The sequence below is a fragment of the Prinia subflava genome, chromosome 6, assembly GCF_021018805.1.
Source record: "Prinia subflava isolate CZ2003 ecotype Zambia chromosome 6, Cam_Psub_1.2, whole genome shotgun sequence".
Classification (NCBI taxonomy): Eukaryota; Metazoa; Chordata; class Aves; order Passeriformes; family Cisticolidae; genus Prinia; species Prinia subflava.
Window position 1 is genome coordinate 9,396,404 of NC_086252.1, and position 24,027 is coordinate 9,420,430.

Below are 24,027 nucleotides of genomic sequence, written 5' to 3' on the forward strand. Positions count from 1 at the left end.
GAAGCCTAGAGAGAATTATTTTCCCCTTTATAACAAAAATTGCTCTTTTTATTACTACCTTGCTGTTATGTCATTAGTAATAGAGCTGGGGTTTCTTTTTCCCCGAGTTTGAAAACAAATTAGACCATTAAAATTGTACCTAGGAGCCTCCTTTACTTTTATGAATTGTTTCAGAATAATCTCCCAAACAGAAAAAAGAATCAGTAGAGGCCCTCAAGCAGATAGATATTAAAATAAAAAGGGAACATCTTCTCTGGAAACAAAAAGCCAATAAATCTGAGGGAAGGAATTATATTCTTTTTTAAATTATTGTCCTCACAGACTCCCACCTAACTCTGCACATTTGCAGTAAATTAAACTTTCCTCCAATGAGCAGCTCTGCCGTGAGGAGCTCAGACTCTGGTGAGGCACTGCAGGTGTGAATGGCAGCTAAAGGGGACACAGGGAGCAGAAAGAGGGGGGACAGCTGAGCACACACCTGGAGGGCTGTGAGAAGCTGTGTGCACGTCTTGGGGGCAGATTCCAGCTGTCCCACTCCTGTTGGTAACCTGGCTCCTTGCTGCAGCCTAATTTACCTCATCAGAAATGTGGGGACACATCAGCACCTTTTCACTTGGCCTTAAGGGCTGCCCAAGCCCTGCTGCTAATCCTAAAAATGTTTAGGGAGCTGAAATATCACCTCCACTAAGGGCCTGGGGTTGTGTCCACTGTTTGCTGATGTTTTCACATACAGTTTGCCAATGATCCATCACTTCTCAGCCATTTCCAACAGTTCATTGTCTGTTGAAACACCAGAGGAGGCAAAGGACCAGGAGAGGTTAAAAGAACAGTCTGAAATCATGACACTGTTCATGCTTCCTACATGAAGAGAGACGGCTGCCTACAGGATTGGTGAAAGATCTCAGAATCAGATCCATTTTTAACTTGATTTTTTTCTTAGGGGCTGAATTCCCCCTGCATTTGCCTGAGGAAGTGTTCAGTTGACAGGACATTAGCACTTGGCTCTTTTGCTAAAGAAGTGACATATAACAAATAATGTATCTTAGACCACACTTTGCTGGAGCTCTGGGCTCTGTCCCCAGCTCTGCCCAGGTCCTTTTGTGTTACTCTGTGCAGGCTATCCACTCCTCAGTTTCCCTACTTGCAAATTACGCGTAATTAATAATACCATTACCTTACGTCGCTGCTGAAGAAAAGTGGTTTTACTATTTGTATTTAGCATTCACCTTGGGAATTATTAGACAGTACAACACTGATTTTGGATGTTTAGGCTCAGGCTCTGCTGGCTGTCACTCCTCCAGCACAAACACCAAGCTGGCTGTTTTCACACCCCTGCCAGAACCCTCTGCAGGCTCTGGGTACCACAGGATGCTGCTGCTAGCCCTGGAGATCTGTATTGCCTCCCCTCAAACCGGCCAAGCCTTGCTCTGGCAAGCAGGATAATGCAAGTTGCAATATGTATTCAGTATTCTTTTCACATATTTTTCTTACCCAGCTTGCTAATTACTAGCACTCCATGTGGAAATGAGCTCCCTCATCACCTGTCTCTACCTTCTCTTTGATCCTGCAGTAATTAGATGTTGTATTTCATCAGTGTTATTTGTCTGACAAACTGTCACACCACTTTCCTCCACGCCCCTGCTCAGGAGTTCAGGTCTGTTAAGTAAACAAGATTTCAGTGCTTTTACAGCTAAGCCTCATGGATAATCCTAAAGCATTCTAAAATCAGCCTTTAAGAGTCCAGAGAGCCACCAGAGTCTTTTGGCCTCTTGAAAATCTGTGTTTTCCCGTAGTAGCCTTTGTTTTCACAAAAATTTAAAGAAGAGATAAAACACCCTGTACAAACAGGAACATATGAACATGAAATTTAAAAATGGTCATAGACAGTATTTTCCAAATGGATGAAGAACAGAGCTTAGAGCCTGGGACTTAATTGCTGATGTCCTTTGGCCTGGTTCCAAATTTGGGAATGATCAAAACATGGCCAGATTATAAAATCATTTTAGAAATTCACACCCATTCACAAAGGAGATGAGCTCAGGAAAAGGAGTCCAGAAAAATCTCAAGTTCAACATGATCCAGGTTCTGCAAAGTTACACGGCCAACTGATGCTGAATTTCAGGGTAGATGAAGTTCTTGAAAGCACCTTTAAAAGCCTCAGCAATATTTCAAGATGAGTGTGTTATCTGCTAGAAACCAACATTTTTGATATTGGGGCCAACTGTTTACATTAGCTATCCCCCCACTGTGAAATCTGTCTGGGGCTCTCCTGCATCTCTCAGATCAGCACTTCTGAACATTTGAAAATCCCTAAAAGACCAGTGCAGTGTCTGGATCTGAGCTGGAACGTGTCATGGTTTGATGGCAATTCTAATGCCCTGTCTGCTGGCCCACTTGCCAACTGCACTGCAAGGCCAAGCCTGCAAGTTCTTGAGCTGCTGTGATGCACAGAGCTCCTTCAGCTGCTCCAGGTGGGGCACTTGTGCTTCAAACCAAGGCTGTGCCTCAAAACAAGGCTGTGCCTCAAACCAAGGCTGTGCCTCAAACCAAGGCTGTGCTCCAAACCAAGGCTGTGCCTCAAACCAAGGCTGTGCCTCAAATCAAGGCTGTGCCTCAAACCAAGGCTGTGCCTCAAATCAAGGCTGTGCCTCAAACCAAGGCTGTGCTCCACTGCTAAAGCCCAGCAGTGCAAGGGCAGAGCAGTCTGTGCCATAAATGTCTGTGCAGCACATCAAGCCTGCTTGTAAATATTGCACAATATGGCATCTTGCAAAATAATTTAATATTTATTTGGCATTGTTTCTTGAGCAGCCTGCTAGGAGCATCAGCCATGTGTAAAATGCAACGTGGGGATCCAAAGCAAACAGCTTTTGCTCTCTCCCCTCACCCCCAGCTGCTTCGCAAGCTAGTGACAGGAATTTTGAAGAGTTTGTGTTGCTTCATGGCTTTTTATAGCGCTTCTGCTTCTCTTTACCTCATATTGGTAGATGTCCAGGATCCTTTCCAGTGACAGCTCCTCAAAGTACAGTCTGTCACACTCATCAAAGTCCGTGCTCACCGTCTCCGGGTTGCAATTCACCACCACGGTCTTGTTGCCAAGCTGACGCAGCGTGCGGATGCTGGAGACAGCACACCAATCAAACTCCACACTGCTGCCTGCCAGGAGACAGAAAAGTGGGCAAGGAAAGCGAGGATGCAGAGGAGAAAACATAAATAGAGGTTCTCAGCACTCGAGCTTAAATAAGAAAAAAAAAATAAAGCAAGCATTGCCTCCTGTCAGCTCAGAGCCAGAAATGTAATTGTTCTCCCATGGAAATTAATTAATCATCCATGGAACGTGAACCTCTGAGCACAACAGGTAGGTTGGCTCAGCTGCTCAGGAGTGACAGACCTCTCTACCATGTCTGTCACCCTGTGCACATAAACACTTCAGTGTGCTCTTGCTTTCCATCTGATCACTGCTGCCTCCCAACCCACGGACTCTGCGATAGAGTGGGATAAACTAAACTGAGTTCTGTAAGAGAATGCTGCTTGCTCCAGGAAACACAAAGCATTTGCACAGATGTGGTGTGCAGAACACAAGGGTGAGGTGTTCTTAGCTCCCAGAAGAGCTAAACCAGCAGCAGAAGAATTACACCTCAGTGGGTTTGACACTGGTGTGCACTGACCCCAGGTGAGGAAGATCAGCAGAACAACGCTCGTGCAGCCACTCTGTGATCCTTTGATCCTGCTTGAAAGGCCACAGCGGCTGTGGCAACTGAGGGACAAGCACACCCTGCTGTCCCAGACCTGAGTGAGCACTGGGACCATCCTGAGAGGAGAGAGGCACACAGGGGCCTTGGGTGAGCAGCAGGACTTGGTGCCTGGCCCTGGGCAATGCTGCAGGCTCCAGGGACCTCTTGAATGGAGACCTCTGCAAACAGCTACTGCCCCGTACATTGCTGTGCTCAAACATCTGAGACAGGTTCACAAACAGAACACTGCACATTAGAGAACATCATTCAATGCTTGTGCTTGCAGTTTACAAGGAAACCTTGGCCTCATCATGCTGCATCCACAGTCAGTACATGATCGTTAACCACTGATATTACTTCTATATATAACTGTGTGACAAGGTATGTTAAAAATTCAGTCTGTGCTTAATTTCTGCCCTCACCACCCAGTCACAAACTGATGGCTGGCACAGGTCACCCCCTGACAGGCACGTAAGTTGTTTTCCCACTTCTGTCAAACCAGAACCTCAAAACATGCCTAAGCTTCAGTTTAAACCCCACAGAAAAGAGAGGAAAATCAAAGCTGAACCTGGATGTTTCCCAGAAGGGACACCAGATGCTCACTCAGTTTTTGTATTCCATTTCCATTACACAGATATTTTTATATGCATAAGAACCCTCAGCTTTGGAGCACAGGGGTCATCTGGGGCCCTCATCTGCCTGCCTCAGACACAACCAGGGAAAGCAGCTGAACAGCTGCTCAGTGTATGCCAGGCACATCCAGTAATGATCACACCCAAACGTGGGAAGAGGGGAGACAGAAAATAAATAGCTTTACTAGTAATGACTGCTGTAACACAACCAGGCAGCACTCCTCAGGAGACAATTCCTGCATCAATACATGCATGGTTCTGAACTCATTTTCACGTTTCAATCACGTTGAGTCTGTGTGCACATCTAAAAACTTACAGAGCACTCTGCTGGCCCGTGCCAGTGGTGGAAATAGATTTATGCTGCTTTTAGGGTTGACACACAAACAAAGCCCCTCCCAGGACAGGAGATGCCCTCCTGGAAGCAGGGGAAGAGCAGGGATTGCTGAGGCTCCATGCAGGAAAGATGTGCCAAAGCAGACACTGAAGTTCAAGAATGTGCAACTGCAGTGACTCACATCGTGTTTCTATTTGGCATAGAAGTTTACAAGGAACTTCAAAAAACCCTCTTTGGTTTGAATAAATTTCTTTCTAAACACAGAATATAGCATGGCTTTTGGAATGGCCTCACTTCCCTCAAATATTTTTATTTCTTTGCAGAAGTGTGAACACATTCAACATTTTCCTGCAATATATTTTCAACTATTTCCAAATAAAATTCATAAAGGTGGTTTCATTTCTTTTTAACCTAAAACTTAGCTTTCACAAAGGAAACAAAGAAAAATAATGTCACATGTTTAACTTCCATCCAAGTCATTTAGCCTCTTCTAACCTGGAAGAGAACACTGAGTTGATCCCACTGAATTCTGATTAGAATATTGAAACCATAGAGGAAAAGCACACTGCTTACTTGCCTTCAAAGGATAAATAAGGAAAAAAAACCAAAAACACCAAAAAACAAATAAACCAAAAAACCCCAACTTGGCTATTACATCTAGGAAAAAAATATTTTAATCTAATCAAAGCTGCAGACCTGCATGTCTGCTCTAAGCAATGAGGAGTTTGAGGAGAGCAGTGGAAAATGCATTCACATACATTTGATCAGCTTATGAAACAACACTGCCATCCTGTTCAGGTTTTGTACCACAGCCTGTTGAACAGCAGAATCATTCACAAGTAAACCAAATCATGGAGTGTTGCTCCTGATTCCAGTCATCTCAACATTCACACTGCAAACAGAGTTCAAAAAGACACGTCCTACAAACAGCAACAGGAGGGCAGCGTGTGACCTCTCCAACCCCAGCAAAACAAAGGGATGTAGTTTTCAATTCCAGCTTTCATAACACATCACCAGTTCAGAGCAGAAATATTTCTGAATAACAGGCAAATTTTCCCTTGTCAATAATTGCAAGCTATTTGGAGAGATGCATGGAAAGAAAAAGTGAAAGTCATCACATACAGAATTCAGCAGTCTGTCTACCCAACACTCACAGCCACGAGGAAAGTGTTACTCTGTGTAATGATCTGAGTGGGCTGAAAGAAAAATCAACATACAGAGACTTGTTTATGCAGAAGCAGCTGAAGAGATCAAAATATTTTCAGAGTCACCTACACTTAGAGCTGTTAAATGCATAGTGACAATATCATCATGAGCTGGCAATAAACATATAAGATGGGAACAACAAACTTCTATACAAGGTAGGCGGTTCTCAAGACCTTAACATGTGAAAAAAGTAAGATTAAAGAAAAATCTGTAAAACTTTGTGGAAATCACAACTAAGTACCAAGTGAAAAGTAATAAAATTCTCCTGCATTTTCCCAGGGCGTGAAATGAAATCTCCAAGCAAGTATAAAATGCAAACCTTCTGTTAGCAATTGATGTCCTGTGCACTGTGCTCTGGAGGGTTTTTTCACCATGTGAGAAGAGGAGCTAAGGAACCACAAGAATATCCGAAGCAGGCTTGAGGGGACAAGGAGAGCAGAGGAGCTGTAAGAAAGATTTACCTATGTGATATGGTCCACAGCCCAACACCATCACTCCACAGTCATCAAATTTTACATCGTGTTCCTGGGAAGGGAGACAAAAAGTCTTTAGGGTCTGTACTCCACAGCACCCAGCTCTGTGCTTTTCAGAATAAACAGTTTCTGGTGTCCAGCCCAAACCAACAACCTGATCCTTCAGGGCTGCAGTCTAGTGTAAACCAAGGGCAGCTCTCCTGGTACCCAGACCAGAAGAGAAAAGCACCTCTAATATGGCTGTTCCAGCAGCCTAAGGACCTGTGAGGCTTCACATCAAAATGATGTTAGGGTGAGATAAGGGAAATATGAGTTCTGCATTCCCAGCCCACAGCTGTGCATGTACAGGTGATACATGACAGGCTCTTAACACACAGGGGCATTAACAGTAAAGGCACTGCATCAGGCCTGGGGCGAGAGAAGGTTCTGGGCCTGCTCTGAGGGGATTAGATGTAAAACCACCTGAAAGAATTGCCAGGGAGACCGAGGCATCTGCAGGATTTCCAGAAATAGCATGGCCCAGGGAAAAGAGACCCCAGCAGACAGCCATGGGACTGTTGTTTCTGTGCCTACCTGCCCGTTGTAGGTGACGTACAGGTAGTTAGTCACAGCCAGGTACTCTGCTGCCATCGTGTCAATCTGCACAAGAAAGAAAGGGGACTGTGGCTTGGCCAGTGCAAGGTCTTTCCTACATGCAGATTTTTGGGTTCTTTTCTTTTGCCTCTTTCCCTTTCTGCTGCTGTTTCACTCCTACTCTCTTCCCATCACCTCTTAAGGAGGTGGCCGGAACTGTCCTGTGCTGTTAACGCAGCACACACCCGGCCTGGCAGGGACCCTGCAGTTCAGTCAGCACAACACTCGTCACCTCTATCTAAGCTGCACTTTTAGCTCTGCACCTCTTTGGTGAAACACCTGCACAGCCCAGGAAATAACCCCCCTTGCCAAGGCCCTCGTTCTCTAGTTTGTTCAGCGGATTACAGAGATTCCTCCAGCTCTTCTGTCCTTTATAACTTGGCTGTCTGGAATCTTCAGACTCTGCTCTTGACCCCAGCTCACTCCCACGCTGAACACAAACACACACACAATATCACTCAGAAATCTGGTGGAGTGGCAGCACAACTGCTATGTGTTTAAGTTACAATAAAATTCATGCTTTGATAATTAAACAGTACACAAAGCAAGAGTGGTTTTAAACCACCCTTTATATGTAGCGTTCAACAATTTCTTACGTAATTAGTCACCAGAGAGCCCAGGAGAATAATTTGCCCATAAGGGCTGTTCACAAGCTATTTGTGTCTACTACTCATGGCATGCTGTACTTGGTAACCAGTCCATCTGTGTCAACTACTCATGGCATGCTGTACTTGATAACCAGTCCATCTGTGTCAACTACTCATGGCATGCTGTACTTGATAACCAGTCCATCTGTGTCAACTACTCATGGCATGGTGTACTTGGTAACCAGTCCATCTGTGTCAACTACTCATGGTATGCTGTACTTGGTAACCAGTCCATCTGTGTCAACTACTCATGGCATGCTGTACTTGATAACCAGTCCATCTGTGTCAACTACTCATGGCATGTTGTATTTGGTAACCAGTCCATCTGGGTCACCAGCAGCTGCTGAAGTTTCCTGAATGAACATCTGAAACACTTCTACAGGGAACACTGACCAGGGAACAGCATGGAAGCAGCCTTGACATGAATTTTTATGTGCTATACCATTTTAAAAATCTGTCCAAACTTTGAGCACTTCCAGGAATCCCCACTGGCTGTCCCAATCCTTGTGCATGATGGAGAATGTGACCTCACATCATTAGCACCGTGTGTCTGCTGCTCATTACTGTTGCTGACACTGTGCCTTGTACTTCATGGCTCAAGAAGAAACATCTGCTTTGAAGGCACACAGGCACAAGCAGGGTGACCTTATTTAGTGTGCCTTGGCACACAAATCAGCCCAGCACTGCAGTGCCATGTGCAGCTGAAAGAACACAGTGCAAGAGCAGGCACGTTTCTGTGGCCAGGTGAGCCACAGAGGAAAAACAGCAGCTGGGGAAAAGAAAGACTTGGGCCTGAGGGCAGATGAACTCTTTTAGAAACATTCAGTAGTTTGGGCAGGGGTTTATCCTACTTAAGGACAGAAAACCAGCTGGTGGCAGTTTAATACCAACACACCTTAAATGCAACAGCTGAGCACCTAGTGACACTGCCATGAATACCAGATGAGCTCATCAGGCTCATGCTATCACAGCCATAGAAAACGAACCCAGAACAATAGCACACTTCAAATAAAGTATTAGCCTGTCAAAATTTACTACCAGGAGAGAAGAGATATGCTCTTCATGGTCCTACCATGGTGGGACAGCATTTTCAGCTTTTTCCTGAAGCCACATGCATTTCTCAACCACAAAGAATATGAACAAGAATATTCTGGGTCTCTCTTTGGGAATGTTCATGGCTGATGAACATTTCCATTCATTACACTGATGCCTGCACTGCAGAAGGAACAGCCACAGGGGTGAACTGTGCTCTCCTCAAGCCAGCATCTCAACTCCTGAGGATGTTAACAGAGCCAGGGGTTTCTAAAGTCACAGAGGTCTCTTGGAAGCCCCCGCCAGGCCCAGGGATGTTTCTCACAAACCTGTTTCACCCAGGGCACGATGTTCTTCCTCTGTCTCAGCTGGCGGCACTGGACTTCAGTCAGCCTCAGGCATTTCCCAATCTGCTTGTCAGAGAAGCCCATCTGTTTGGCTCTCCTCAGGGTCTCTTCTGGAATTGTTATGCTGGGATTAAATAAGAAAAACACCTCTGATGAGGCTTCACAGGAATAACTAGAAGATACAGAAGTGCTTTTGCCTCTATACTGCATAGAGTTGCTATAGGATCATGCACGTCAAGGCAAGAAAAGGAAGAAGAGTCAAACATAAAACATCTTTTTTACCCTTAGTGCCCCACACTAACACCTCTGTGGTAGTCTGCTGGCAGACTGCAAGCACTAGGAGTAAAACGCTTTCTTTCCCTGCATTTCTGAGACAGGAATCAGTGACTCATGATGAGATCCACCGGGCCAGTACAAAGTGACTGTATCCAGGTGTTAGTTTAACACAACCTGGCTTTTAGTGAGGGTGGAAGAAGCCACAGAGGCTGCTTCTGAGACAGAAATCCCTCAAAATGTCTGTGAGGGCAGGAAGAAAGAGGATTTGCGTGCATTTCTTCATTCTTAGTTATATCATCACAGAGGTGTTGGTAACTTTTCTACTTGGGCCAGCCAATATGTCAATGGTCAGAGCCTTCAGGGATTAGCTCTGCTGGCCATAGTAGACTCCTGGAGGAGCCGAAGCAAGAGGACAGAAATATCCCTCTAGTACAGGGTCAGAAAAGGCCTCCTTCCCACGGACCTTTGCAACTGTATGTTAATATCTTGCAGGCTTTGTGATGCCATTGCTTGGTTGAGTTGACATCGCTCCAGTCTAGCCCCTGTTTGCCATATAAGTGCCTTCCCCAGAATGTTCTTCCCTCCCTTCATCCCCACTGGCCCATTTTTACCACATTGCTCCACCCCTGCTGCCCTCCTGGTTCTCCCAACTCTTAGCCGCTCCCCTGCACCATTTTGCCTTGTCCTTAAAGGCCCTTGACCCTCAGATCCGCCCCTTGACACCATATATTTAACCCTGTGCCCTCAGCCCAGCCCTGTGGACTCCTCTGAGACAGTCCCCTGTCCCTGTTCTAGAATAGGGCAGTTTTCCCTTTGCCTGCATGGTCAGCTGTCTGCTGCAGTGTGCTCCAGGCCCTGAAGCGCAGGTCGCTCTCAAGGCCTCATTGCAGCACGTTGCACAATGAGTTTTGCTTGCTTAGCTGCTTTCAGCCAGCCATGCTGTGGGCACAAGGGCAGAAATGGTGGCAGCAGATGTTCCTTTTCCTTTCCTTTTCAGCATGAGGAGAGGGCTGAGGGAGCCGGTGCAGCCCTCGCGCGGTGCCAGCGGGGAGAGGCACAGCCAGCAATGCCCCGGTGCAGAGCCTGGAGGGGATCAACCTTCCACTGCTGCAGAGCACTATAAAAAACCTTTCAGTTGATAACATTTGAGAACAAACAAACCTACAGACACCAATGTAATCAAATTTCTTAGAGATCGTGGGCATGATGTGCTGTGGAATGAGATTTGAGCTATCCCAAACTGGGCCTCAGATTTGGGCCCGTGTCGAAGTAGATAAGCCTGTGGCACAGTTAGAAATGAGGTTAAGGTGTGTGCATAGACTGGATAGGACAATTAAAGTGGAATCATGGTAGCTGCCTTAAACTGAGATAGTTTACATACTTGTTCCCGCTGAATGCCAATAAAAATGCACCTGCAACTGTAAATGATTTCACACTGTATAAAACCAGCTATTTCGAGAATAAAGAGGAGAATGTATGTTTTAACCATAGTGGTTGTATCGTGCATTGCTCTGTTCCAGCTTCCATATAGAGACCCTGGGTTCACACCAATTCTCTCCTGAGTCAGAGAAAAGGAAAAGGTGAAGACATGTGAGGAGAACAACGTGGTGACACCAAGGTCAGTGCAAAGGAGGGAGGGAGAGGAGGAGGTGCTCGGGGCATTGGAGCTGAGATTGTTCTACAAGCCATGGTGAGGACTATAATGTAACAAACTGGTTTTCCCTGTAATTCATACAGTGCATGGGGGGATGGAGAAGTCCACTCGTGAGAAAAGATACTCACGCTAGAGTGTGTGGATGCTGCAAAGCTGTAATCTAGTGAGAAACTTGAACAGAAGGAGAAGAGCCTGCTTCCAACCCAGCTCATCCTTAAAAGACTACACCCCATGAACTAAAGACCCACTAAAAAACAGTTGTGGAAAGACTGCTTTGCCTGTGGCAGGGACTCGCATTGTAGCAGGTTGGGCAGGACTTGTAAAAATCAGAACCACATTGGAGAAGTTCACAGAGAAGTGTTTCCTGTGGGGAAAACCCCTGACATGACAGAAGAGACTCCCCTCCCTAATCAAACTGAAGAATCCTTTTTTTAAAAAGTGACAAACTGACTAAAAACCCCATATTTTGTCTCCTTGTGCTGTCAGTGAGAAAGAAATACGGGCCAGGGGGGTGGAGAAAGGTGTTCTAAAGGTTTGTTTTGGTCCTCATTATCCTCTTCTAATTCTGTTAATAATTTTTTTCTTTATACCTTTTAAGTTTTTAGCCTGTTTTGCCCTCAGAATGTTTTTCTCCTAATCCTTATCTCACCCCATGAGTCTTTTAGTTTTTCTTTCCCCTCATCTGCTCATCTATAGCAGAGATAAAGTGAATGGTTTTTCATGGGTGCCTGGCTCCTAGGCAGTGTCTAACCCCAACACCACAGCAACTGTGTCATCATTTACCATTCCAGCCTACCCTCTGAAATGACCAGTCTGGAAAACCATCTCACTTCAGAAACACCCTTTAGAGGCTCACACACAAGGCGGGTTTTCTCTTGTAACAGTCTCAGTATTCCCTTTTCCTTATCTTAGTGTTGCTTCTTGCATTAGGAAAATGGAGTGGGGGGATTGACCAGGTAAAGCAGGGGAACCTTTTGGAATTCAGGGTCTCTCAACATTTCCATACGTTCTTGTTCTCCTGGTTTTGCTTTTCAGAAGTCCTAGTTTTTGCTGTTTATTCCAAACACATGGCTTCCCCCCTGCCATTCCTGAAGATCAGCATTCTCTTCTCCATTTTGCTCTTCATTTTTCCATTTTCTGCATTCCCTCTTCATTCACTCTATGCTTTTCTCTCCTACTCTTCATCCCACTCTGTTTTGACTCCTCCCTTACGGTTTCTGCCTCCCTCTCTTTCTAAGCTCCCTTTTCTAAGCTTAGCTCTTACAAAAACATTTTAAAAGCCTGTATTTCTATCAGCACTTCTGCTTTACATCTTCATTGCCAAGAGCATTCCTGCCTGCCCAATAAATCAATATTTTATAAGCAAGCAAGCTCTGAATAAGGAGAAAGGAATGATTAACAAACAAGCAATTTTCCTAAATCAGAGTTTTTGAGTTATGTCCTTTGCTCGATGGTATTTTAAAATAACTGCTATTATTTTATTTGACCATTTTATTGGAATGTATCAGGAAGCTGAAGCATGAAAAGTCATTGGAGTGGATTTTTCACTCTGGCATAGGCAGAGAGCAGTTCTGCTGCCCTCGGTAAAGTCAGGGTAGTGTGAAACAGGTGAGAATCACACAAGTGTTAAACCAGCTGTTCTGAGAGCAGAACTGGGAACAGAAACTCTTGAGTCCAGATCCCTGGATAGACAGGATTTGCCCTATGAATTTCCCAATGCCACCTCCCTCCTTTGCTCTGGAGTATGCAAAGAGAGCCCTCCACCTTCCTGCAACATCACAGGGGAGAGGGAAAGCTGTGAGAATTTGAAGGAAAGAAACACTCACAGTAATTCCTCTCTCTGCTCCATGTCCCAGCCTGGCCCCACAGACAGCCTGCTCTGCCCTCGGGGGACTCCAGGCAAGAGCACCACCTGCACCCTGGATCTTCTCTACAACTGCCCCACGTCAGCCCTTCACTCCAGCAAAGCCTCCTCTTCATCAGTGTCAGGAGGGAATTGTGGCTGCCACATCCCTGGAAGTGCTCCAGGCCAGCATGGACAGGGCTGGGAGGAACCTGGGGAGGCTGAAAGCGTCCCTGCCCATGGCAGAGGGTAAAATGAGAGGAGCTTTAAGATCTCTGTCAACCCAAACCATTCTGGGATTCAGTGAAAAAGTCCTGCTAATCCAGCAGGCTGAGCTTCCCAGGTTTTGGATTTCCAAAGTAAGACCCACCTTTATGGCATCACACTGCATTATAACTCATGGTTTCCATGCTCCAATACCTCCCCAGAAACTCCTCTGCTTCTCTTCAGCCCATTGTGCTTTCTGATCTCAGCTCAGAGGCAGCACTTCTTAACACAGATCATGAACACCAGAACTAAGGCACGGATGTGTGTTTCACACAAGCAAATACAGCAAACCCCACCAATTCCCTGTCCAAACTGCTGCTAGCAGTCACTGGCTGTTAAGGACTCAGCCTCCCCAGGATGAGTGAGCAGACCTGACGACCCCAGGAAAATGAGCCTCTTCCAGAGGCGTTTACTCCCTTGCCCTCCCTCCCTTCTGCCTCAGGAGCACACAGAGCTGGCTGTCATTTGATTACTGTCAGGGACAGCAAATTGCCTTCATTTGCAGCTTGTTTTCATTCCATTTCTTGTATCTCATTATAACAATATCATTCACTGTCACCCTCCCTCCCAGCTGGGAGGGTGGAACAAAGGCAGTGATTATTTTGCACCGTGATTCATTTGCCTTGGGCTAGCAGCTTCAATTAGGTTAGGCCACTTACTAATCCATGCAGAAAGGAGACTGGTTTTATACTGGAAAACCAGCCTGCAACAGAGAAAAGACGAGTTCCTAGAGGGGAAATGGAACCAGGCGTTTTTTCCATGCACTTTTTCCTCTGCTACTCTAAAGCATGACAGAAGAAACCAGGAGAATTGGTGCACCATGTTTAATGGGAGCTGAATCAGGGAACTGCAAATCCTCAGCACTGGTGTGGAAATCAAGCTGCCTCTCTACGTGTCCTGGACACACATTTTCATCACTGAATAATTTCCAATTACTGATGGTAAATTTCAGCATTTATGTCTCAACTTTCATGGAAATAATATAAAGAAATGTGCAAACAGTATGGTAGGGTGATGTTTATCTTGCAAAAAGAGATGCAGGGGTTAAGGGGTGATAATTTTTAAGTGGCAATTCCCACAGCCTTTCCTCAGAGACAGCCTTTTAGACAAGCTAGAGACACTAAAGCCAGCAGGAGCAGAATCAGGCTGATCTCTTTGAATATTTGAGAGCAAATAACCCTTCAAGCTCACCAGAAATCCAGCACAAAAAGACAAGACAAAAATTCTCAGTCCTGGATACACAAAATCACATGACCCAGCCTTACATCACTGCCTCCCACTTTTCCCTGGAGCATCACTTTTCCTACACAGAGCAAAAAGTCTTCCAAAGATTAAACACCCTCAGTGGCTTCGAATCAATTCTGAAACAAGGGAACATGAAGCAACCATGATTTCGGGCTTCCATAATGCTCCTCTTCCTTTGCAAAATGCAAGTCAGGGGTTTTAGAGCTTCAAACCAGGCAATTAGACTTTTGCAGATGGCCATGATTATTAAATGGTTGTTCACCTCCTCAGAAAGCTCATGTCCCCTGCTCATTTTGCAGCTTATAAACAAAACAAGCTTTCCCCAACCTTGCTTGTGACTGTTTCAGCTCCCAGTGTTGATTTGTAGCTGCTTTAATTTAAAATTCCACCCTGTCATCTTTGGAACTCCATCCACACACCTCGATCATAAATGATAAGAGAAAATAGAATAAATTCTGCTTAATGAGGAAATTTTCACCTGGCACAGAGAACCTGGGGAAATCTATTAACTGACTGGAGGAACACTGACAGCACTGAAATTATCAGGAGACTCTGCCCGCTTCAGCAGAGCCCTCCCATCCACCTGAGCAGCTTTCACCTGATCCACCAATAAAGATGCCAGCAGAAGAAACACTCTTGTCTTGTCTCCCAAATCAGGCTCTGCTTATTTTTACGTATGTTGTTAAGTCTATGCCTATCCACACGTTACTTAGGCACGTGTAAATGGGTCTTGATGAAAAGGATCAGGACTATTTTGTGAACTGAGAGGCACCACAGGCTGAGCTGGGAGGATCTGGGGCACAGCTGCTGTGTCCTGGTTCACGTGTGCCCTGTCAGCTCATCCCTGCCCCATCTGCTGAATTTCAGGCTGAATTATGTACAAAAGCATATTCTTTCTCATTTCCTCACTGTCCTGCTCTGCTTCAAGGCTCCTAGTGGTTTCCTTTATTACTCCTGATGTTTTACAAGATTTTGAACATGCTACAATTAAAATAATGAGACCATGGTATAAAATCTCTCCCCTGCTCCTCTTCTCAAGGAGACAGATTGTTTTCCTCTCCTAAGAAACTCATGAGATGACTGACAAAAAGCTGTCAAAGGAGGGTTTAAGGGAGCAGGAGCTGTAAACCAACAAATCTCACTCACAGAACAATTGTCACTCCAGCTTTCTGCACCTTTAACATTCTGGTCCCTGGGCTAATAAATCTCATTGTGGACATCTTGATTTAAGTAACACGAGCCTCACATCGCGCCCTAAGACCTGAGTGACTCACTCACAAGATTAAGTGAGCTAAAGCAGCAGCTCACACCAAAACACAGCCAAGAAATGGGCTGTAGATGTTTCGTGAAAGCCTGTTTTGTACCCCTGGTGAAAAAGCTTTGAGGTCTTTGCCGGGATGCCGTGGTACAGATTGCCCTGCTCCTAGTGCTGTACATACTGGTTACAGGGACTCTGCAAAGGCTTTTAAAGGCAATGCTCTATATCCTCTGCGTCAAGGAAAACATACATACTGCATTTTCACCGATGTGCAGATGCTTTTAAAGAAAATACACCTGTGAAATTATTACTGGTGGCTCTACAAAGCAAATAGAAAGCACCTTATGTTAGATCCTCACAAAGCACAAACAACAGCGCTGAATAGCTGCTTGTATTTTATTCTTCTCATGTACTGCATTCCAAACTTGTTCCCAAGCCTTTCCTGCCCTACAGTTCACAAGGAAGACAAAAGTCATCTTTCCAGTTAGCTAGAGAGGAGCACGACAAATATGTCAGTGACAACTCCTCAAACAGCATCAATCAGCCCAGCCTCATTTACTGTCACTGGACCTGGTGTGCCTGATGCCCACACAAAACCTGTGTGCTGCACTCTGACCTGTCCCAAAACTGCTGCTGAGAGAAGGGGGGAGCAGCAGGCCTGTCCAAGAGCACAGGTTATTGATGGCTTGCCTGAGTTTCCCTCCCTGCTGTGCTTCCCAGCTCACCCACTGCTGCCAGGTTTTCATTCCAGCACCTGGATCTCTGTGCCTGCTCCGCCACAGTCAACAAAAACAGCTTTCAGAGCACACCTTGCAGGTACCAGGGACACAGGCTCCCAAAAGGCCTCTGTGATGAACAACCTCTCCCGTGGGCACCTGAGCAGAGCCCCAGCCACAAGTGCTGGGCTGAAGTGGCTCTGCACCCTCCTGCTTTTGTCTTTGCCCTTTATTAACCCACATCTCTTTGGGAACAGAGGGACAGCCAGGACTGCACTTACTCCTTTCAAGCACACAGCAGGCCAGGAGGTGTTTTCTCACAACACCCACAGAGCAGGGACACATCTTCCTTCAAAACAAAGCCCCAAAGTATAAAATTATCAAAATATGATTGGTGCCATCATTTCACACTGTTAGCAGGCTGGCTAGTTCAGTATCTGCCAAAAAGACAATTCTTCCATTAAAGTTAATTTGAAGAGTTGAGATTTCAAGTGACAGAGTTCAAGTCACTGCACTGCCAGACTGTCTTTGAGGCTTTGGGCATCTCTGTGCTTTGCTCCTCACAATGGTGGTCCATTATGCTCCTCTTTCTTCAACTGAATTCCACTTTAGAGCCTTTAATCAACACTGAAATGTTCCCCTTTGTGCAATACACTCACACTTCTGCCTGCTGCAAGATGGCTTTCCTGCGTTTTACTCACATTTTCTCCAGCAGTGAACCTGACCCACTACCTCCACTTCCCCCATCCCTGTGAGCTCCCAAGTAATGGCAAATAAAATCAACTGCAGGTTCCACTGCTATAGAGACACCCAAGTGACTTAGCAACACAAATCCTATTGATTTTCAATAAGGCTTTTGTCCCCATGTCACTTGGGTCTAAGTGATGATTTCACCATGGCTGCCCACCTCTTTGCCTCTATTTAATCTTGCTTGTTGTGCGTTCTCCTTGCCACTGTTTTTACAGATACAAAAATCAGGTACAAATAAAAATAATCATAGCTACATGCAAACAAATCTTCACTACAAACAGTCAAAGAACAGGTGTAAATTCCAGAAGAGGTTTTCCCTTGCACCTAGGCCTAGTCAGGTATGCCTGAGATGTTATTTCCAAGCCTGGGTTTCAGCTGTCCTCCTGGGCACGCTTGGTATCACTGGACCCTGCTCCAGATCTGACTTGCTCAGGACTGGGTGCACAGCCCTGGCCCAGGAGTGACATCTCACTGCTTGCTGCCCCAGACAGCTGGACTTGTCTGTCCAAACTTCCACCTCCTTCAGAGCTGTCAGTGAGATGAAAAGCCAGCAGGGTCTCTCCAGGCCCTTCTCACTTTCCCTCACGGGACTGGCAAGGCCAAATCCAGGGAAATAATTCCCAGAGAACAGCACATCCTATTGCACTGCAACTGCTTCATACACCATCACCTCTTCATGCACTGGCAGCAGGGGATTGTGCTTGCTCTTTCCATGGGAGTGTGTACAAGTGGTGTTATTTGTTTATGTGCATGTGCATGGTGGGGAAGGTTGAAGATAAAATTACACTGCAGGTATAAAAATAATTGTCGGACAACAACAAAAACCCTCTGAAATGTAAGTTTCCAAAACAAAAAATATGTGAGGTCACAGGAGAAACAGCAGAGGCACATGTTTGACATGTCTGTGATATTACTTGTTATTCTCACAAGTACACTCAAAATGGCTTTCTTTTCCCAATTCAACTCAGGCCATTTGCTTTCCTGCAGCCACAGCCCATCTCTGAAACAACCACTTCTCCACCCTAGAGGGCCCAGAGGCAGAGTCAGAGGGAACCACTGCTGCAGCTCGACAAACTGTACAGTCCCACCCAGCACCAAGTCAATCTCCTTTAGAAAAAGGTTCAGTGGGACACAGGTAAATGGGGCAGAGGGTGCTCTTCCCATCCCTACTGTGTCCATAAATGGCTGTCCTTGCCTCTTGTCTCTGCACAGGGAATGCACAGACATTTACAGTCAGAAAGTTTTCCCCTCAGCATTGCACTATCCCGCACAGCCCTTCACGTGTGCAGGCAGATTCTCTGCATGTGTCAGTGCCACCTCTGAGCGCTGCACAGGGCCAGGGTGGCAGGATGGCAGCGTGTGGTGTGTGAGAGCTGCTCCCAAAGGCCTCCACCTGCCTCTGACCCCCTTCCCCCCGTCTGTCACACACACTTGTTCTAGCCCTTTATTTCCTCTTGGCAGAGGCCATCTCCCTGTCACCAGTCTCTCCAACAGCTCTGGGAGCCAAATCAAGACTCTTGTTACTCCAGCTGCATCCAAACCTCCCTGCAAAGAACCCCAAACAGACACAGAGACACAAAGGAAGGGCTGGGTCCATCCAAATAGCCTGGAAGCAGCAACACTGCCCAGGAACAGGGCAACTGCTGGTTCTGGGAATTGTACTCTAACAGAAAGATTTGAAGCAGTGATGGCATCACCTCTCACTCTTTTCAGTTGGAAATTATCCTGTAGCACAGGTAGTACTGCCAGGCAGGCTGGGGCCCGGAAACAGCTGGCTGCAGGAAGAGCACGTGTGTGCCAAGTCTCATCTGCATCACTCAGTTAGCTTTCCTTGGCTCTGGCAGAGATGCACTTCCTGGGGTGCCTCACTGGACCAGCTCTTGGGTCAAGCCCCAAGTGGTTTTCCCTGGCTCTTTGCCTTTGTGCCTTCAATGTAGTGCAGCTGGACAGTCCATCCCCTCCCTCCAGGGCTGGCTGGAAGGTAGGACAGCTTTCTTGCAGAGGTGTGAGCAATTATAGCAGAGTGAAAATCTGCACTGATAGTGGAGTGAAAATCTGCACTGCTAAGTGAGTGAGGGTAAGATAATTTCTATGTTCAGCCTGGAAAAGAGCATCTTTGGGGTGACCTAACTGCAGCTTTCCAATGCCCGAAGGGAGAAAACAAGAAAGATGGAGATGTTTTAAAGAGCATGGAGTGACAGTGATGCCGAATTGAGTTTCACCTTTTGTTTCTTTTATATATTTTCTATATTCTTTACACATATATTTGTAGCCCTGTAGCCTATCAGTATTTGTAGCTAGCATTTCACCTACTCCATTAGATAGAAAGACAAAATAAACTCCCCAAAGGCTCCAGGCTGTGGATCCAAGGTTAGATTCTCTGCAAAGCTACAGCTGAAACCAGCACTCTGAGACATATCTTCATAAACAAAGTTTAGTTCCTGTCTGAAAGAGAGGGAATTCAGAGGGTTGAACCAGGGGGGAATAATCTCACTACTTATGTCTCTAACTGGGGATTCTTGTCAGATGTGCTGATTTGCTAAACATATCAGAATTGTATATATGTTATGCTATGTGTGCATTTTTGGTGTTTTCCACCTGGCAAACTGCCCACCTAAGGATCCCTACAAAGGTAACCCCTTTTTATCACCCTAACTCTGTCTGGCTCATGATTTTAGGACGAGTGAAAAGGCATCAAGAGGATGAGGGGGAACAGGTTCACACTGACAGAGGAAGATTTAGATTAGCTATTAAGAAAAAATCCTTCCCTGTGAGGGTGGTGAGGCCCTAGCACAGTGTGCCCAGAGAAGCTGTGGCTGCCCCTGGATCCGTGGAATTCTCCAAGACCAGGACAGGGCTTGGAGAAACCTGGGGTAGTGGAAGGTGTCCCTGCCCATGGCAGGGGGTTAGAACCAGATGATCTTTGAGGTCCCTTCCAAGCCATTCTGTGATTCTACAATACCACCCACAATCTGACTTGAACTGCAAGAATTTGCCTCCAAGGGACACACCATTGCTTGTGTCTGATAAAAATCCAGGGCTGGACACTGTGTGAGGGCTCTCTGCAGCAGGCTCCCTGTACAGCCTGATGCCTGGGCACCACGAGGGTGAAAAAGTGTCCAGGGTGGCACCAGCTCCTGATCACCTGCCCCCCATTGCAGAGAAAGGGAAAGCAAGCTCAGGGATATGGGAGGGCTCAGGAGATCAGCCTCTGTGGAGTGATGCTGGATTTACACCGGCTGAGGGTGCAGCCAGCCTCTGGGGCCTCACTCCAGAGCATGGGACAGCTCAGACCGCTTCTGGACGTGTCAGGTTTTATCCTCAGGAGCTGCACATGCAGGTTTAAGAGGCCAGACGCAAATGCAGTGTGAGTGGATGTTAGAGGACAAAAACTTCTGCAGCCAGTCAGCAGATTTCTGCAAATAATCAAGCTGCTCCTTCTCTTCCCCCTCTCTCTCCACATTTCTTTTTGTTCAGCTCCAGATCCTGGTTGTTCAGGGTGCAGGGAGAGCAGGAGCTGCTGAATGAAAAGCGCTCAGCCGGTCCAAAGGCACTGAGGGGAACCGAGGAGCGGCTCGGAGCTCGCTGCCTCCCGGTGCCACCGTGTGGTGACACGAGCGGGAACAGCGGTGACAACAGGCACAGGAGCCAACAACACCCGGCCGATAACTCAGCGAGGAGCCTCTCCCAGCCTCGTAAAACATGAAGGGAAAGCTCATGTCAGCAAGAGTCTGTACTGAAATACAGCCCATTCCTTTAATTTACTGCTATCTTTCCTCTTGGCTTTTATATGGTCATTTTTCTTGAAGGAAGAAGATTTATATTTAAATATGTCTGGAACCATAGATGTTTGAAAGCATGGTACAAAAGCAATACTCACACATACTGCATGATCACAGCAAAGCAGAAAGGCTTAAAAATCAATAGTCCAGGCTGGAAATAAAATGTGACCCTCAGGTGCAGTAAGTCAGAACAAGTCCAGTGTTGAGTTTGAAAGGTAACTCTGTCCTAGGTACATGAGTTACTCATTGCAGGCCATCCACATTCCCAGTCTTAGTCTCAGAGACGGGGAGGATTTTCCAAAATGAACCATACATTCCATAATCCAAGGAGTGATTTTACCAAAAAGAGTGTGCTCAAAATTTCTGCTGACTGAGGCAGTGAACTGGGGTTTAAGACAATGCTGTTTATTCCAAGCCCTTGGATAAACTTCTCAGCATTGACTGCATCTGTTCTTACCGTAAGTTTCTGAGCAGGATTCCCAGAAGTGTTGTGTAAAAAAGGCTTTTTTACCTGTTCCCTTCCTTTAGGATCTTCCCCATGTCCGCAATGCTGCGCATCTTGTACAGGAACCACCTGTCGATGGCTGTGAGCTTGTGAATGACATCCACAGGGACTCCATCCTCCAAGGCCTGCCAGAAACAGCACCAAAGAGCCCTTTAACACACGCTGCACAACACAGATCCAGCCTGCAAACTGGTAGCAGCAAGTACACATCATAAAGAAAAAAAGTGTTGTAGGTCAAGCTGTACAAATCAAATGTTCACCTACCCCTGACCCTGTCTCCTGCAGCAACAGAAACTGCCCCATGAGGAGAGCAGGGAGGCACCAGCCACTTGTCCCCGTGCTCTGGTTCCAAAAGCTGCCTCTGTTCCAGTGAGAGAGGCAAACTGCTCTGCACAGAGCCAGCAGCCAGAGCAGCTGGTGGCAGCTAGGCTGGGCAGCCCTGAGAACACGCTCAGCTAACCACAGGGAGCCGCATTCGGGCTGCAGTGACCAACCCTCCACCTGCACCTCTCACCACTCACACTGCCTAAAGCTCAGGCCCTCTGCCAACCTCCCAGGGCAAATGTAAAACAGGAAGCTCCAGATTCTCAGCTGGGAAGGAATGTTTTGCTTTGGAGCATAAATCTCTATATACCCTTGAAATACAGGGCTGAATCAAAGCATGTGGCCTTGCATTACCTCTAGCTTGTCTCACTCTACCTCAAGATAATGTCAAGACCATTCAAATTTCCCTTTTTTCTTGCTGGGGTTATTGATGGGGTTTTTTAAAATCAATTCTTTACAGCCATGGGATAAAAAGGAACCCCACAGAGGTGTTATTCATAAGACAATGGATTACAAAACATCATAATATTTTAAAAAAACCCAGCACCTCAGAGAGCCCTCAATATGATGTATTTTCTATCAATGCAATTTCTTGGGTCTCATCAGTGGTGTACAGTTACAACTCTCCTGACAAAGCAACTACAATCAACCATAATGATAATGCCAGCACAGTATCTTTGCTGAGCTAAAGTAATCAGGCTCATTAATTTCTTACCATACTTAATTGTTTTCTTGCAGGGCAGCAGCCCTGGAACGAAGCCAGAGCAATGCCATTGAAGAAGATTCCAGAATTAATCCAGGAATGAGCTTGGTCTACTGCACCCCAGGATTATTCCCCCGAGTTCTGGAGGTTTGCACAATGTTGGTGTCATCACCCTGTGCTTCAGCAGTGGGAGATCTGCCAGCTCAGAGAAATGGGTGCACCACCCACATGGACAAGGGATGGTCTATGCAAAACACTGACACCACCTTCTGCCTCTTCTAAAGAATTCCCAGGCTGCTTGCCTGCAGCTCCCTCTTGCAATTATCCTCTTGTTCTGAGAGGTCCCAACTGCTCACTGGAACGCCCTGTGTGCTCACAAGCAGTGGTGAAACCTCTAACACACAGTTTGCTCCTTTAGACCACCCAGTCACACACCCAGTGACACCCAACAGCCACTGCTCTTGCCAGTGCCTGCAGTGAGAAATCCGGGATCCTCACAGCAGCTCCTTGGCACTGGCAGTGCCAAAGCTGGGCTGCTCAGACATTTCTGGGTGCACTCCTGGTAGGAGGCAACTGCTAAGGGGTCCTTCTCACCCTGATTCTTTAATGCTTGGAGGGTGAAGTCATGTGGGAGTGAGCAGGTCTTTTTTTCTGTCCATCTATTTTTACAAAACACGTGCAGACCTGCACATTTTCAGGATCTCCAGTTCTCAGTCAATGGTCCCTGAGCCACACATACACACACACAGGTGGCATAACCACGTACTGTTAAGCTGGTTAGGATACTTTATTTAAAAAGTCCCAGCGATCTTCAAAAGAAACTGAAAAAAATGTATCCCTTCCACTCATTCATCAGAGCAGGGGCAGAGAAAATCAACCATCTTCATCCCTGACTGGAGACTGGAAGAGAAGAATGAGTCTGCAGACATTTCCTGCTCCCTTTCACCACACTCCAGGGGCAAATCAGGTTTCCAGGCAGTGGTGTAGAATTTGTTCAGGGAGGCCCTGAGCTCCAAAGGCTTTCCTGTCTTTACACCCACGTGAGGGAGTACAGCCAAAACACACCGTGGAAGCAGGGGGAGAGAGACACAGCAGGACAGAGTGACTTTAGAGCCCTGCTCAGCTTCAAGAGCACCCCATCCATTAGGGACTGGCCTATAGTGGGCAGCCAAGGGGTTTGCAGGACTGCGTTCACACCAGAGCCACAGAGCAAGCCTGGCCTCCAGGCCAAGCCAAGAGGGCAGCTCAGCTGTTTTCTCTAGGTCAGCACCCTTGTTCCTTCAGTCCCACGCTGGCTCCTCCCCAAGGAAAGTGTTTATGGACAGCAGCACAAGTGCAAACTACACACGTGTGGTGTGGGCAGCGAGGAGACCTGGCCCTGGTGTGAAACAGAGCGTGCATCGACTGCACAGCCTCAGCCTTCTGAGGCCCCTTGTACACAAGCTTTAGAGGAGCAGAAAACACCCGACACAACCTGAGCATCCCTGCTCATCCCTGCTCCATCCCTGCAGCCCACTCCAGCAGGGAACAAGTCTCAGCTATGTCAGCCTCTCTCCTGTGCCTTCCTTTACACGGCAACAGGGAACAGCTCTGAGGGGCAGCTGAGCTCCCTTTCCCTGCACATGAACTGCTGCTGTTGACATCCAACAGGCAAAGGAGAGAGGAA

The 24,027-nt window shown here is 46.6% G+C and overlaps 1 protein-coding gene across 1 annotated transcript in view; it reads right to left on the reverse strand.

Annotated features, from left to right (window-relative positions):
• The window catches only part of CPS1 (carbamoyl-phosphate synthase 1), an 85,983-nt gene that overhangs the window by 24,119 nt on the left and 37,837 nt on the right, over nt 1–24,027 (reverse strand). The window contains exons 21-25 of the mRNA XM_063400119.1: nt 21,341–21,459; nt 9,021–9,162; nt 6,953–7,018; nt 6,368–6,431; nt 2,975–3,156 (exon numbers count right to left, since the gene is read on the reverse strand). Of these exons, the coding sequence (XP_063256189.1) occupies nt 2,975–3,156; nt 6,368–6,431; nt 6,953–7,018; nt 9,021–9,162; nt 21,341–21,459 (573 nt within the window). The remainder of the gene's footprint in view (nt 1–2,974; nt 3,157–6,367; nt 6,432–6,952; nt 7,019–9,020; nt 9,163–21,340; nt 21,460–24,027) is intronic.